The sequence below is a fragment of the Lampetra fluviatilis genome, chromosome 16 (genome assembly GCF_964198595.1).
Source record: "Lampetra fluviatilis chromosome 16, kcLamFluv1.1, whole genome shotgun sequence".
Lineage (NCBI taxonomy): Eukaryota > Metazoa > Chordata > Hyperoartia > Petromyzontiformes > Petromyzontidae > Lampetra > Lampetra fluviatilis.
In genome coordinates this window covers 8,607,015-8,622,642 of record NC_136290.1, presented here as the reverse complement: position 1 = coordinate 8,622,642, position 15,628 = coordinate 8,607,015, and the positions used below count along the sequence as shown (strand labels likewise).

At 44.2% G+C, this 15,628-nt stretch overlaps 1 protein-coding gene across 1 annotated transcript in view; it reads left to right on the top strand.

Annotated features, from left to right (window-relative positions):
• EXT2 (exostosin glycosyltransferase 2) overlaps nucleotides 1-15,628 on the top strand; it is a 74,964-nt gene extending 59,336 nt beyond the window's left edge. The window contains exons 12-15 of the mRNA XM_078863620.1: nucleotides 5,446-5,589; nucleotides 5,957-6,085; nucleotides 12,510-12,592; nucleotides 14,599-15,628. Coding sequence (XP_078719746.1) covers nucleotides 5,446-5,589; nucleotides 5,957-6,085; nucleotides 12,510-12,592; nucleotides 14,599-14,737 — 495 coding nt within the window. The 3' untranslated portion in view covers nucleotides 14,738-15,628. The remainder of the gene's footprint in view (nucleotides 1-5,445; nucleotides 5,590-5,956; nucleotides 6,086-12,509; nucleotides 12,593-14,598) is intronic.

The following is a 15,628-nucleotide window of genomic DNA, read 5'->3' as shown; positions in this document are numbered from 1 at the left end:
CTGGCTTATAGCGCATTTGAGTTATTCTTAATGAATGGACATGTTGCTCTAACATTAAATCTTGTGGACGGTGAAGGGTCAACCCTGCAATTGTTTGATCACACCATTGTTGGCAGATGGGTCTTGACCTGCGGGATGAGCCCCTCTCGAGAGGGTATTTTACAGCTTTCTCTTCCACACTGACCAAACCTTGTGGAAGCAGTGGGAGTAGTACCCAAGCATTATTCCATTGCATGTAACCGGCCAATCTACTTCCTGTGGTGTACTCAATTATACTGCTGGGTAAGGGGGCGGAGGATTTAAGAAACGTCAACAGTTGAACCGGGAGATCCAACTGCAGACTTCTGGATCACAAGTGCTAACCAAAAGCACCCTGCCAGTATCTCTATTGTGGACGGTGATACACTTGATAAATGTTATCGAGGCATCAAACTATGGACACTTTCCCAAAAACAGTGCCGCTCAATTCAACCCTTCACCCAGAGCCAATAACCCACGTGTCCTCCTTTGTTGCCTCCCATTCGTTATTTTCCAATACATATTTGGTTTTCTCTTAGCTGCAAAAGTTTACTGTGGTTTAACATCGGGACACATCCAGTAGGTTTTGAAGCAAAATTGGTCAATGTATTTTCTTTACAATCGTACAATTTAAAGAATAGTTTTATAGCGTCGAGAGGGGAGGAATGCCAACTCAGCTAAGAGTTGCGAGGCGTATGAACAAAAAAAAAGTGAATAATTTTGGAAGAGCTCATCGGACGCCTGCGGTTTGGACTGCCGCGCCTCGTGCAAGGGTCCAGGACATTATTTTTATATCATTTGCCAATATTCTGACACGCCGCTCAAAAATGATCCTTTTTGGCCACATCACAACCCAGCTTTTGTCCCAAAAATACCAACTTCAAACATCAGTGTGAGCATAATAAGGTTTCTTTTGAGTTCTCACCAAGTAACGATTCCATAGGAGTTGGTTTAATCAACTCTTGTTTATTAGGTTATGCCTGGCTTATTTTTGTATGCGCTTCTTACCGCAGTGTTGTAGAACACATAAACCCTCATTGTGAGTCCCCGGAAAAAAAACAGCACAGAATGGCACCAAATATTTTGACGTTTAATGGCACTCGGTCTAATTAGACGCATCGCGAAATGAATCGGATACTGTGTACACACACGTCCTTTAAAATGAAGAGTGAATTGGAGCATACAGTAAACGTTATTAGTATTTGCTTGTGTTAACAAACCACATAAGTGTAGGCCACAGGCTTTGGGATATGCATGTATACGAAATTCCTGTCGCTGCAAAGTTCCGTCTTGAGTTTCATGGTGAGGCCACAGCACATGTTCTACTTGAGCGGTATAAGAGAGATTCTTTCTCTCCAACGTGGAACAAATGTGCGGATGGATGCCCAACATTCTGATAAAGATATACAGTACAACGTCGCGTGTTTGACTTTCACAAAGCTGCCCTGACCAATTAATCACCCACACCCTACTGGTTGTCGTCTGTGAAACGAGAGCTTTATAGGTAAATGGATTCCTCCAGTAGAAATCTGAGTATTTGTGCACGGTGCAATTATCATTTTCTACAGATGTTTACAAGTAGACTTTTTCACACACAAAGTAATGTCCTCTTAATCTCACGTACATTCGCTTACGTTCAAGAACGGTCAGGCCTTTTCCCATATTTAACGCGGTTTGTGGGTTATTTTTTTGTCCATTAACCTTTTTGTAATTTCATATAAATGTTCACATATTTGAGCTGTTGAAATATCCGCCTGTACCTCAGTCCCCCAGCAAGTCAGATATGTGAGTTTGCAACTGTACTTTATACGTTCCTTTATAAATTAAAACCTTGTAGATAATAGTAACGACACTGAACATTTGTATTTTGGCTGAAGGGAGTTGGTGTTAATCCTACTTGAGGCTGCCGTGTGGTTTTATTAACGCTGATACTCGCAGCGCACATTAATATCCGCAGCCAGAAATTCGCCGGGATACTGCACAGGCCTTGCGGCTGCCTCGCTTACGGACGTTACAAAATAGACAGGAATGCGGCAGCCTAAGAATCTGAAACCGTTACACGGTTGTACACAACGTATACAGTGCAACGTCACTCGCTGAGAACCGAGTTGTAGGTTGATGTCTGGAAGGTGTGAATATCACAGAACAAAGTCTGTTGCACCATTTACAAATAACACACATGCAGACAATGTCTCATTGCATGTGTCCGTCTCTCCACATACCAATTTTTTTTTAAAGTATATCTCACAAAACCCATCGGCCGCATGGCTTTCTGGGAGGGCATCATTTCAGCAGCATTTTTTTTCAAGACAAACTCGGTCAGATTGCTGGAATTAATGCTGGCCAACTGCCGATCTTACAGGCAAGGGACCTGCTCTTTATGTCACAACTTCTACTTGAAATGGACAAATAGGCTATTGGATCAAAATAAAGTGCCAACTTCTTTAGACTTCAGAAATGTTTTACAGTTTTGCATGTAAGTGATTGCCATGCGAGATTAAGAATGTTAGTGTCATGTGAAAAGGTTTGATTTGTGAACATCTTTAGAAAATGACTGACAGTTGCATTATGCGCAAAAGATTGAAAACTAATCTTTGTAGGTTTGCATATCAAGCTGATGATCACTGTCATTATATTAGGTTTTCGGTAATTGTCTTTTTGTGATGCTAGTTTTTCATGCTATGTTGATATCAATCGTTACATGCGATATTGTGCACTTGGGGAGCTGCATTCTGAATTGAAGCACCTCATTAATAATAGATTGGAGCAGTGGTGCAATGGTTAGCACAATACGCTATGAATCCCTACGCTATGAATCCCGCTAACCTGAGTTTGATTCCCAGCCGTAGCAAACATCACTGCCGAGTGATATAATCACCAGCCCTGCGCAACCCCCCACCCCGCCCCCCCCCACCCCATTATTTCCAGATCCGCAGTGACCAGCATTGTGAAATATGGTCAGACAACCTCCATAAACCACCCAAATTGGCGAAGCCCTTCATCCCACAGTGGATAGAAAAATGTCGGTAAACTATTTTTTTTGCTTTTTTTTCGATTTAAAGCTTTCGTGACTGCAGGGATTCATCTTCTTGGTTCTTTCGGTAAAGTCACGTAGAAGGGAAGTAATAAAATAATAAAAATAAAACATAATAAAACAATTCTCACGACGTTTCGGCTACAACGCAAGCAGCCGTCTTCAGGTGAAGAATGAGACACTGCCAAGCTAGGAGCTTATATATAAGCTGAGTTGGAGGTGGAAGAAGAAGAGAGCCTTAACAAAAGAATGTGCATATCAAGAAGAATTTAGCATATTCATTCATTTTAGCATATTCATTTCCCATGAATATGCTAAATTCCTCTTGATATGCACATTCTTTTGTTAAGGCTCTCTTCTTCTTCCACCTCCAACTCAGCTTATATATAAGCTCCTAGCTTGGCAGTGTCTCATTCTTCACCTGAAGACGGCTGCTTGCGTTGTAGCCGAAACGTCGTGAGAATTGTTTTATTATGTTTTATTTTTATTATTTTATTACTTCCCTTCTACGTGACTCTACCGAAAGAACCAAGAAGATATTTTGTTTTGTATTGAAATAAATAAAAAAATTGTGATCATCTTATATAAATAAAGTCAACTTTATTGGAAAAGAACCCACGTGTGGACTCCTAGTGTGGACAAGATGCATGGAACATCCCTTTACTAAGTGGAGCAGCCCACAGTTAATACCCAGCACCTGTGCCTGACCCAGAGGCCGCTGTTTTCGACAGAGTTGATCGTCATCATTATTATTATTATTTCCTGTACAGTGCACTTGTTCCCAATCAAAATAAATTGTTTTACGTGTGTTGAACATTACACGCTTCCAATTACCAATATTGCAAAGCCGGTGATGGCAAAAATTCAGTTTATAATGATGGATACCCGTTCACAAGTTTAAGGTGTATTTTGTTTAACTGGGCGAGAACTCTAGAGACCAGGATAGAGAGTCCCATTTGCAAGATTGACCCTGGGGCATTTGCCAGTAGGGGGGCAATGATTGTTAGATGTATATTCATAATCAATTTTTTTGGGTTAGATCGCAAAATTATAAATGTGTCGTAATCCACCGCCCGACACAGCCAGTAAGGTTTGTGACGTAAAGAAAATGCACCAATTGGTTATTAAATCAGCCCACCGGTGTGTTGGAGAGTAAATCCACAACATTTATAATTGTAAAGTTGTAACTAATTGGCCCGTTTTTGTTTATGTGAGAAACCTTACTGGCTGTGTCGGGTGGTGAATATTGGTCGCGAAAGCCTACGTTTTAAACAGATATACATATATATAGCCCGTATTAAGTTATTTTCAGGTAATGTTTTTTAATTCGGTAAATTTTAACCCTTGACATTGGGTACACGATGGAAAATGACGTCAGGGGATCTTAAAAAAATGTTTTTGTTATATTTCAATAAAAGACCGGTACAGAGCACAGACCACGACTCAGGGAGGGGCCTACAAATAAACTCCTTGGACGTAAGTCCTGAACTCTATTCTCCTGGGTTTAGATGAAGAAGGGGATTGAGCTCACCGCCCCACCCAAATGCGGACCGTGAGCAGGGTGCGTTGTTCTTTTGTGTGGGGAGGGGAAGAGAAGGGAAGAAGATCTTAAGGAAGAAGATCGAGGGAGCGGGGAGAAGGAGGAGGGAGGGAGGGGTGGTCGTGAAGGAATTGGGGGGATCTATTATTTTTACATCGACTATGTAACAGACGGTGCACTTTATTGGGTTATTACGCTTGGGAGTGAACATCAGATTCTCGGTGTTGATTTCGAATTGACTTGCACTCGTTGACCTTTGACCAAAGCAACCTAAATGCGCCCGATCTCGTCTGACCCCTGGGAAATAAGCGCGCTGGGGGAGCCCTCGTCAGCTACCAGAAGAAGACCCGAAAACAGATCGCAGAGCTGTTCCAGTAAAATCATGATCGTTGCGTATTTCATTGCATCCACTAAGTTGACCCACCACCGCTGCTCCTTCTATCCCCTTTTGTTCCTCTTCCCTTATCTCCCCCCCCCCCCCGGCATGTAAAAATGTCCACTCCTGCTTGTAGTCCTCGTTGTGTTTAGTTGTCCTTCCCCCGCACCTCCGATTAGCACGGTTGGCTACGCGCGGTTTGAAAGAAGTTCAGTGCACGTACGTACGGACATACGTACGTGAGCGGAGTACGGAGTCAAGTTTTCTTCCCTCCCCGAAACCCAGGAGAACTGAATTTGTGCTTTTGTCCGTGGAGTTTCCGGGCCTCCCACCCCCTAGTTACAGTTTGTGGTTTGTTGCCGAGCTCTTATAAAAAGTAAAAACAACACAACGCACAAACCAGTTCGTTGTCCCCTTGTACGCTGCGGGAGTCATTGACTGAGCCATCCTTGCCGTCCGTTGCGCGCATTCCACCAGGTGTGGAGGGAGTTCCCAGACCGCCTCGTGGGCTACCCTGGCCGCCTGCACCTCTGGGACCACGAGGCCGCCAAGTGGAAGTACGAGTCCGAGTGGACGAACGAGGTGTCCATGGTGCTCACCGGAGCTGCCTTCTACCACAAGGTAGTGAGGAGGATTTCTTTGTTTGCCGCACTGCTCTGTGTTGTCCCCCCCTCACCCACCCCCACCACGAAATTCTGCGCACCTCTTTAACGCCCGTCATGCATGGTGGTCGTTAATTACAAGGAACACCCAGGCTCAAATCCCGCTTAGCTTCCAGGATTTCACAAGATTGGAGCAGCATTCCGAGTGATTTGGTCACGCTCGTGGGTCATAGATGATTTAATAACAGGATTGAATAATCCTCCTTGAAATCCCTCGCTCGTTCTTAAGTCTCATTTTCAGGTACGTCCTGATTTGGATGTTTGAGAATCGAATCTATTCACTGTGAACAATGAACCTCGTGTGTGTGTGTGTTTTGTTGTTGCAGTATTTCAACTACCTATACACCTACAAAATGCCTGGCGATATCAAAGGCTGGGTCGATAACCACATGAACTGTGAGGACATTGCCATGAACTTCCTGGTGTCGAACGTCACTGGGAAACCTCCCATCAAGGTCAGGCCACATGTGGTGGGGGGTTCATTGTTAACAATGCTGAGCACCTGCGCGCGCACTTTAAGTCCCAGCCTCGTGTCCCATAAACCAGCCCGATGTGGAAATCCCCAACGTGCCCTTGACCGCTTGGCTTCACGGTTCACTGGAATTGCCTTTACGATTATTCTTCCCCAGGTCATTGTATAGATTTTGTATTATTTCTTGGTTCCTTATTTGCTCCAACCGAGCGTTTTAATTGTAGTCCTCTGTCTTGCGTTGTGGCCGAAACGTCATGAGAATTGTATTTTATTATGTTTTATTTTTATTATTTTATCATTTCCTTTCTACGTGACTTTACCGAAAGAACCAAGAAGATGAATCCCTGGTAGTCACGAAAGCTTTAAATCGAAATGTAGTCCAATAGTTCGTAACGCATTGTTGCGCAGATTTTAAAGTAACATCACGCAGCTCTGGAAACATGTAACGAAAAACGAAATATGTATAGTGTCAAACGAGGTGGGGTGGTGGCGCAGTGGTTATCGCACTACGCTTTCAACACACCGACCGAAGTTCAATTGACGAGCAATACCAGAACCGGTCCTGAGCACCCACTCCCCCAACCCGCACTGACCAACGTGCTGAACTATCCATAATACAGGCTTTTTGAGTTAGATCGTGTAAATATATAAATGTGTCGTTAAACCCGCCAACACCTGACACAGCCAATTTAGTAAGGTTTCTCACGTAAACAGAACGTGCCAATTCGTTACGAGTACCGCGATCTAACACAAAAAAACCCGTATTATTGATGGCATTGGTCGCGAAAAGCCTACGTGTTAAACTGTGGTGAAGTATGGTCACCCCAACTCCCCGCGACCAACTTGGCGTGGGGAGTCCGTCACCCGCACCTCCGATTAGCGCGGTTGGCTCCGTACGGTGCGAAATAATTTCTAAATGCATACGTAGTGAATTGAGAAAGGACTGGAAAAGTGTCCTGATTATAAATGCCAAAACTGCAATCGAAAAATAAAGCTTGAAGTGCAGTAGGAGGTTGTCTAAACTGCCTCGAGGCAAATTGATACAGACTTCTGCAGTCCAAGCACCTTGTGTCATTTCCATTATTCCCATATTGAAAAGGCATCAACTGTGCGGTGGTGCCTGACATGCGATATTTTGCTCTGGCCGCACCCAGCATTTCATGTATATATATATTTTCCAGAAACGAGAGTTGCGTATGAGTAATGCAGCAACGTGTTTCTTAAAAATCCATTGATATATTTTCTGGAAAGATATTCCATTCCATGTAGCGTACACTTAATTTTGTCTCAGTGAATTGCTGCACGGACGTTATTAGTTGTATTTAACCCTCCTTTATTTGAAGCAAAGCTACATTTACTATATAGCTTTCTTGCCAGTGCACTCGATTGGTTTTCTGATGGTGCGACTAATTATAGCGACTCGAAGGCCAGGTTGTTTGGCATATGTGAGGGGCGTGTGTTCTGAATCGGAAGTTTTTAGCAATGAGCCATGCTTTGTGTGTTACTGTCTATAAAGGCAGTCTGTGTGTTTTTGTGTGTGATACCCAACTTCTTAGCAATGAGTCGGTGTCTGTAAGGGGCTCCGCAAAAAATAGCTTTCTGACCTTCTGCATAGGTCATTTCGGTTGTTGCTGTGCAAGCGTTTCAATGTGTTTTCGGGTTGTACCCCGTGTTGTTCCTTGTGATGAACCAAAGAAGCTCCCAGCTCGTGGTGCGAAACGTCGGACGTCACGCCAAACAACACGCGGCACAATCCGATGACACATCGCAGAGATGTACATGCGGGTGTCTGACCCCTGGGTGTCGGGGTCAAAGCGTTCTCTCCTCTCTCTACGTCCACGTTCAGTTTCTTCCGGACACATCATCGCTTCTCGCTATCTTGCATTGAACTCGCACAGAAATTCTGCAAACATCCCAAGCAGGCTCTTATTGATAGCGATTCTGTATTAGCAAGCTAGAAAAACCTGTAAGGTGAATACGCACTCAGTTAGCAGTGAGATTCCTACACAGCGCTGTCAGAACTGCAGGTAGAGAGGCGTTCTGCACCCTGCCGAGGGGCATTTCTCCCACAATTTCCAGAGGACCGCAGGCGCGTCAGCGGATGGGAAGGTGGACCCATCATTGTCTGCACTCCCAATTCACCGCAAAACAAGCGTCCAGTTCGTTTTTACTGCGACAAGTACACACCTTTGTGAATAAAACAGCGGCGTGCGAGTGTGAAATAAATGAAAAGGCGTAGCCCCTGCAATTGCTCGCTTCTCTGCCTTTGCCCGCTGAAGGGACCTCCACTCGAGGATGTATAAAGTCCCCCCTCTAAAGGTATTTGGCCTACTCTTTCACGCTGGCCAAACATCCCGGAAGAGGCGGGGGGGGGGTAACCCACACTTCATCCCACCGCACGCGACCTGCCGGTCGAGCGACTGCGGTGAACACGTATAGAGGTGGAGAGATTTTAGAAACCTGCCCCCCCTTTGTTTCAACTGCCGTGCTGGGGGGATTGAACCGGCGACCTCTGTAATGAAAGTTCACCATGGCAGCATTCTCTCTCATGAAGTGTGTACAGACTAAAATATCAATATCAACAGCTTTTCTAGGGAGAGAAAAAATTGTTTCGGATGAATAAAAAGGGATAGTTGGGTAGGGGGGAGAAATCGTGCAGTCGCAGACCACATGAAAGTAGCTCTTGTCCAATAAAGTTTAATAAAAGCACTGGAGTGGGAATGTTTAAGACTTTTTTTTTTAAGCCTGCTGCGCTGGGCGCCCGCGGGAGCGTTGGCCTGGAAGCAGAATGTGCACACGCAGTGGGAAAATCCAGAGTACAGTGAGACTGCTCATGGATAAGAACTTTACAGTGCCCCAAAAAATGTTAAAAGGGAAGAAGAAAAAGGAGACAAAAAACGTGAAATGAGAGAAAGGAGGGGGGGGGGAAATTATGCTGGCACATTTTTGCAAATCGTTTCATCAGAGTAGTTGTAGATTTTGCGTTTTCTGTAATTGTTTGCGATTGTACAGGCGGTGTAATAGTGCGAACAACAAATTCGATACATTTCTTCGAAATTGTAAATGTTGGTTTTCTAAGTGGATGTGTTTCTGGGTTGCGACCACACGTTGTTCGGCGTGATGTCTGACGTTTTGCTCCACGTGCTTGGAGCTGTTTCAGGAACTTCAGTAAACAGCAGCTCCGATTAGCATGGTTGTCGACGTACTGTGCGAAAGAAGTTCTACATACGTACATACAGGAGCACAACCTCCAAAAAAACTATGCAAGAGGATTCCTTTGTTGATGTCATCAAATATTGTATTTGTTGAACTTCATGAGCAATTTCTCTTCTCGTTTACTAAAAACTTCGACAACCTTAAATCTTGACTTAAAGCTTTCTTGACTGCAGGAATTCATATTTTGGTCTTTCGGTAAAGTCACGAAGATAGGTTCAAAGAAAATAACAAAATAACAAAAAAATCTAAAAACTCCAACGCGTTTCGATCGACACGAGCGGTGTTGCGATCGAAACATCGTAGTTTTTTTGTTATTTTTAAAATTTTCTTTGAACCAATCTATGTGACTTTACCGAAAGACTCAAAGAATATTCGACAACCTTATTTGATTATCCCTTGAAGATGGAGGGGGGGGGGGTTAAATCGGTCCAATAATTGTTTTAATCTGATTTAATTTACTTCAGACAGCGGCTTGTTAACAAGTTAATGCACGTGAAGAGGTTGATATAGTAATTAATTCCTTGTATTATGATGTATTTCCCAGCGAAGTTTGATTGCTGCAACAAAGGATATTTTTATAGCCTGGCAGAGCAATGTTTATTTGTCTACATATTCAATTTCAACAGCATTCAGTTGTCATTTCAGTAATTGCATTATTAAATTCCTAGATCATCAACATGTGACTTAACTTAATTCCACGTTATCTGAATATTCAATGGAATGATTCGTAACCCCCTGCTATTGTATTCATTGCTTGAATAACGTGTGACCTTGCAATCCACGAATAGCAAGTAAGTAGTGTAAACATAGCACAGACCATGTAACATGCTTCGAGTAACTGTGTGTGCCTTGCTTGTTAAAAATGATTATTGCCTTGAGTGGCTTTTGTCTGTCTGAGATTGGGACCTGCTTGGTGGTTTTGCGTTGCTGGCCAATGGACAAGGCCAGCCAGTGAGACTTTTAAAGCCAAATTATTTATTGCCGCGTCTGTTGTGGGGGATTTAGTCTGCAGTAGCTATGATGCCTTTGAAGGCCCTCGTGCAAATGATTGGAATTCTTTTCTGGCCTGTTCTGGGTCTCGTCTGCGTACTGTTTGGCTGTGCTTCAGGATAGCCTGCTTCTTCTCCTTTTTTTTCTTTTCCGTAGCGCATGCTGGCTCGGCAGCATTTCGCGGTTTATTTAGGTTGTCAGAAGGTGGGAGAATTTCACGTCCGTTATTTTACTTGGTTCCGAGATCACAGTCCAATGTTGTTTGCGGCCGTTTGATTGTATTTTTTACAAAACACAAGGGAAAGGGCAATATTTACATTTTTTTTTTAGTTTCTACATTTGTTGGACCGTGTACAGGCACGTGCAAGAAAGCCTAACGCCGCTTTCTTTGCCGTGCGTTCGATGGCGAAAAATCCGTGCATTCCAGGAAAAAATTAACTTCCGTGCCCTTGTCGGTTGAATAAAAGCAGCAGGTGCGGTTGGCAGAAAAGCATCGGGAATGCTTGCGGAATACTGTTCAAGCAACTAGTTTGTTCGACGAGATCTCGTGTGGACACTTTCCCAACGATGCGGCGCACATGGTTGATTGTGGATCGTTCAAAGGGTTAGTCTCAGGCCACTTAGAGATGTCTCTCTCGTCAGCTGTGCCGGTTCAAGAGTGCTAAAGAATTCGGTGGACAAGGGGTGACTTTTGAATGCAATGTTAAAATCGCAACAGCAGCATGATACGGTATTCAATTGTCCTGAAGCTTTCTTGATACTAAGCACACTTTTAGTGCCTCATTAGGGTGTTTGATCCAACATTCTTAAGTGTTTCAATGAAAATAAGTTTTATTTATAGTCACTTTGGTTGAAAATAGGCCTGATGCGTTTTCCATATGCTTATTCTGCTAGAGAGTTTATCTGGTTTGTGGCCTTTCAGGTCTAGAGGAATTATATTTTACAGGAGGGGAAAAAAGGAACCTCTTGGGGGAGGGAGAAAGGAAAAAAGTGGAAAATGCGTATAGGATTTTTTGCAGGATGTGTGGTGTTAAAAAAAAAGGAAGCTTATTGTAAAAACATGGTGCTGGGGTACTTGCTGGGGTGGCCTTGCATGTGTGTGTGTTCGTTCACACGCTCACCCTTGAGTCAGGGCTTTTGCTCTTCTGGACTCTTGTCCCGCCTGCTCCGGGCGCAAGCTGCAGTGGGAACGCCGCTAAAGAAGTGGCTGTGCGATATTGGCAGTTCTGGAGCGACGAACCAAGAGGGCACGCGCACCGCCCCTTGTTGATGTGTTAATCAGGCGCGGGCCCGTCTTGGGCTCGGGGGGGGATGTGTGATCCCTCTGTACGTGTCGTTGTCCGGTGCGTTTTAGAGTTGCGGCGCGCTGAAAACCTCCTCGGTGGTTGTCCCTCTGTCCGCGGGGAAGATGGTTTTTGTCGGAGGGGGCAAGAGCATTCTCTCCGCGCCGTTTTGATCGGCGCTCCTTGTGCGGATGTCAAAGCGGTGCAGTGTTGAGTGTGATGAATGGCAGAATGTTACTCCCCTGTCCACCCAGTTGGATTCGATGAATTGTGACAATTCAGGGCCGTAGTACCGCATGGTAAACATGCCCCACTGTGTTGTGTGTTGTGCGGTGTCCGGAGACGTGGTTGCGTATGAATGCCAGAGGACTCCAAAATGGTATTGTACGATTCTGTTTTAAGAATTTTTGAAACATTGCCACGAATGTCATTGCATACGTCATATGTGAGCGGAAAAACCATTGATACTTACACATTATTTAATTCCCATATCGTGAGCTTAAGACTCAAAGCAATTAAACATTCATCTTTCATTTATTTGCAACGATCTGCCATAATCGTTCCTCTATTTGAATGCCTCAATTGACGAAAAACGCCCTTGTTTGCAAGACAGCGAGGCCTTGATAATTGAATTTAGAAGAGCACTTGTGTGGTCTTAATTCTGAAGACCTTCCTATGCCGTGAATTACTCGTGACACGAAGTTCTCAACACATCTGCATATTTGAGTGCATACAAAACAACATTGCACGATGCATGCTTATCTGGACGATTGCGCGATGCGTGCAGTTGTAAACATAGCGCCACGAGCCTCAGGATACCCTGCTCCGTCATTGTCAACAAAGTTGTAATTCTTGTGCTGCTGCTGTTCTGTCCGTAGCCTCACACGCGCTCGCCGTTCCGCTCCGCTCTCTCCGCAGGTGACCCCGCGGAAGAAGTTCAAGTGCCCAGAGTGCACGGCGATTGATGGGCTGTCCCTGGACCAGACCCATATGGTGGAGCGGTGAGGCCCAACGCTCGCCCTCACGCACACAAATCCCCCATATAACCTTAACGGACTGTTAGGGCAAGTGCTGTTAGTGAACTCCTATGAAGGCCAACACGGCACACACGGGGGAGTGGGTGACCAGCACCACGCTCAGCCGCCTTTGTCTCCCCAGTTGGGGATGTTTACACACTGCACCAGCACTCATTTGTGGCCGAGTCAACCTATGGGAGGCCCAGGACCAGTTCAGATCACGGTTCAGATAATCGTCACTGTCGTTGGAAGCCGCGAGCGGGAACTGAACTCGGGTTGCCGGGTTCGTAGCGCAGCGCGCCAACCACCACACCACCGCTCCCCACGCACAACATAGACGCACGCACACGTGTACACGCACGTGCCACCACTCTCACCCCACGAGCCAGTGGGGCGAGCAGCTGATCGCTGACGGAGCGAGGCAGCTTCGCGAGCCGACAGGGCCTGTGCGCCGTGACGTATGGGGCACTTACCGGCAATCCTTCACCGGGGGAAGGGGTGTGGGCGGGGTGGTGCTCGCGCCCTTTGCAACATGTGGGCTCCGGAGTAGCGACGGGGTCAAACCGATATTTGCGCTAGCGTTTAATCACGAGTCGGGTGAAGGGGGCTGGGGGGGGTTTGGGCCGCTTTCATGTTGCGACTGTTGGCTGGGCGTAGAGAGCCTCAAACTATCATTTAAGAGTGAGCTTTTGATTTATGGGGGCACGAGGAATCCTTAGCATCTCAATTTATTTTTAAAAGGAAACTGGATGTGGTCATACTCACATCAATCTGTTTTCACATCCCTTTGGGATGCTGTGCATGCTTATGGGCAATTATGTAAAAATAACTTTAGAAAACATAGTTTAGTTTGTCAAAAAAAAAATTCGTAATTTTTGGACGCCACCCAAACTTTCTCGGGGCTTTTTTTAATAGGCCGTATTTTATTTTTCGTTTCGAGAAATAAATAAATATAGCCACACTCTTGTTAAGTTAAAACAATAGAATTTTTGCACAAAATATCAGCCGACTGTAATCTATAGCACTTGGTGCCAGAGAGCTTTAAAAAAAATGTTCATTTCTAAGGCTAAAGTATGTTAAGTGCCAAATAAGAGAAATGAAAACATATTAATAAAAGAAAATCCAAGCTCACAGCAGTTTCTTTAAGAAAGTGGTGTGCAATGGTTATATTGAAAAACAATTACATTTAAAACTCACGCTTTGCAGTGGGTTCTTATAATAAAGCTTTGCCACATCTTCAACATTTACTTTTCCTTTTAACGCTGAATTGTCTTTCAGGTTATTCGTGACACTGATTCTGTGTTACAAATAACCCGAAAGACAGAACCCTCCCGTAAACATAAATTCCGCATAAGAAGGTACTCATTAAAAAAAAACAACCCCCTTGTAAGCGAGTTTTATGGAACTTAATGAAAGCCACCCTTTATGACACTGTTGAATAAAATAAACAGAGCATCCCGGTAAACGACTCGTGATTAGCCCAGCAGGGCTGCTCCTGCGAATGATGCAAGATGGAGTAGATTAATCCATTGTGTTCTAGTGCATTCTGGGTAAAAAATATGCATAAATAAACAGAACTATGTTCTGGATACATATTCTTGGTTCTTTCAGTAAAGTCACGTAGAAGGGAAATTATAAAATAATACGTGACTTTACAGAAAGAATCAAGAATATGAATCCCTGCAGTCACGAAAGCTTTAAATCAATTTATGTTCTGGATGTTTGCACATACATAAAATAAACTGTTCCTGTTGGAGTTCCAGACCAATATTACAGAGTTTACTTACCATACAAACTGCCCGGTAATATGGGCCTGGAAGGCCAAAATGGGCGACAGACTTAAAATGCATTTCCATGTACATGTCGATACCGTTGTCCGTTTTTACCCAACATGGAGTGGGTGAAGCCCTCCGTGCGCACGCGCCGGGTTCATGGCACAACCGTGGCGTTGTCTCACGTGGACTCCGCACCCCCCCCCCCCCCCACCGTAGGTCGGAGTGCATCAACAAGTTTGCGTCGGTGTTCGAGACTATGCCCCTCAAGACCGTCGAACACCGAGCAGATCCAGTCCTCTACAAAGACGACTTCCCTGAAAAACTCAAAAGCTTCCCCAACATCGGAAGCCTATAATGTGACCATTGCACGCGCACGTGGCTTTGTAAAGTTCCACTGGATTTTTACTCTCCGTCGGTTTATGTATATTTTTCACAAACTCAGTCTCATTCCCCCCTCCCCCTTTATAAATGTTGTAGTTTCACATTTCATACCCATTACAACGTTCCTTAAATTAAAATAAAATGAATCTTGTCCACTTTAAGTAAAATGAAGTTGCAGAACATATGCATACTAATTGTATCGAGGATGGACGTTACAAGTAATGTAAGCGCCTGTTCATGTTATTACTGCGGCCAAAAGCACAATTGAAAGTAGAGCGCACAGCTCATTTAGTCCGAGCTTACTTTTTAAATAAATTAATACAAATCGCAGCAGCCACACAAGTAATGGACACGCGGGTGTAATATATGTGAAACACATGCAAATGTGTCCCTACACTCATTTAGCTTTCTCGTGCACATTCGTTTGGGCTATTTTACAAACACGTTTAAATGGTACGGGGTTTAAATAATAATAAAATGGTGGCATCAAAATTTGTTAATGTGAAGGTGAAGTTACGTGTCAGATTTTTTATTAACGCTATATGGAAACGTGTCCATTGATGTTAACCTCCACAGGCAGAGTCGAATCGAACCAAACACCAGGTTTGAGCGTTATTGTTCATAACCAAAAACTGAAATGTTTTTTTGGTGCTCCGGAATAAATAAAAAATATCCCCAAAAATGTTTTGCAGTTGCCATTTTAACCGGTTCAATAAATGGATATATTGTGCTTTGCAGCAACTTTGCTATTTGAAGAAAATCTATGATTTTTTCACAGTCGGTTTTACAAAGGTGAGATATAACGTTACCTGCAGGCTACAGCGATCATTAAACGCTATACAATGCTGAAGGATTTGTTTTATGG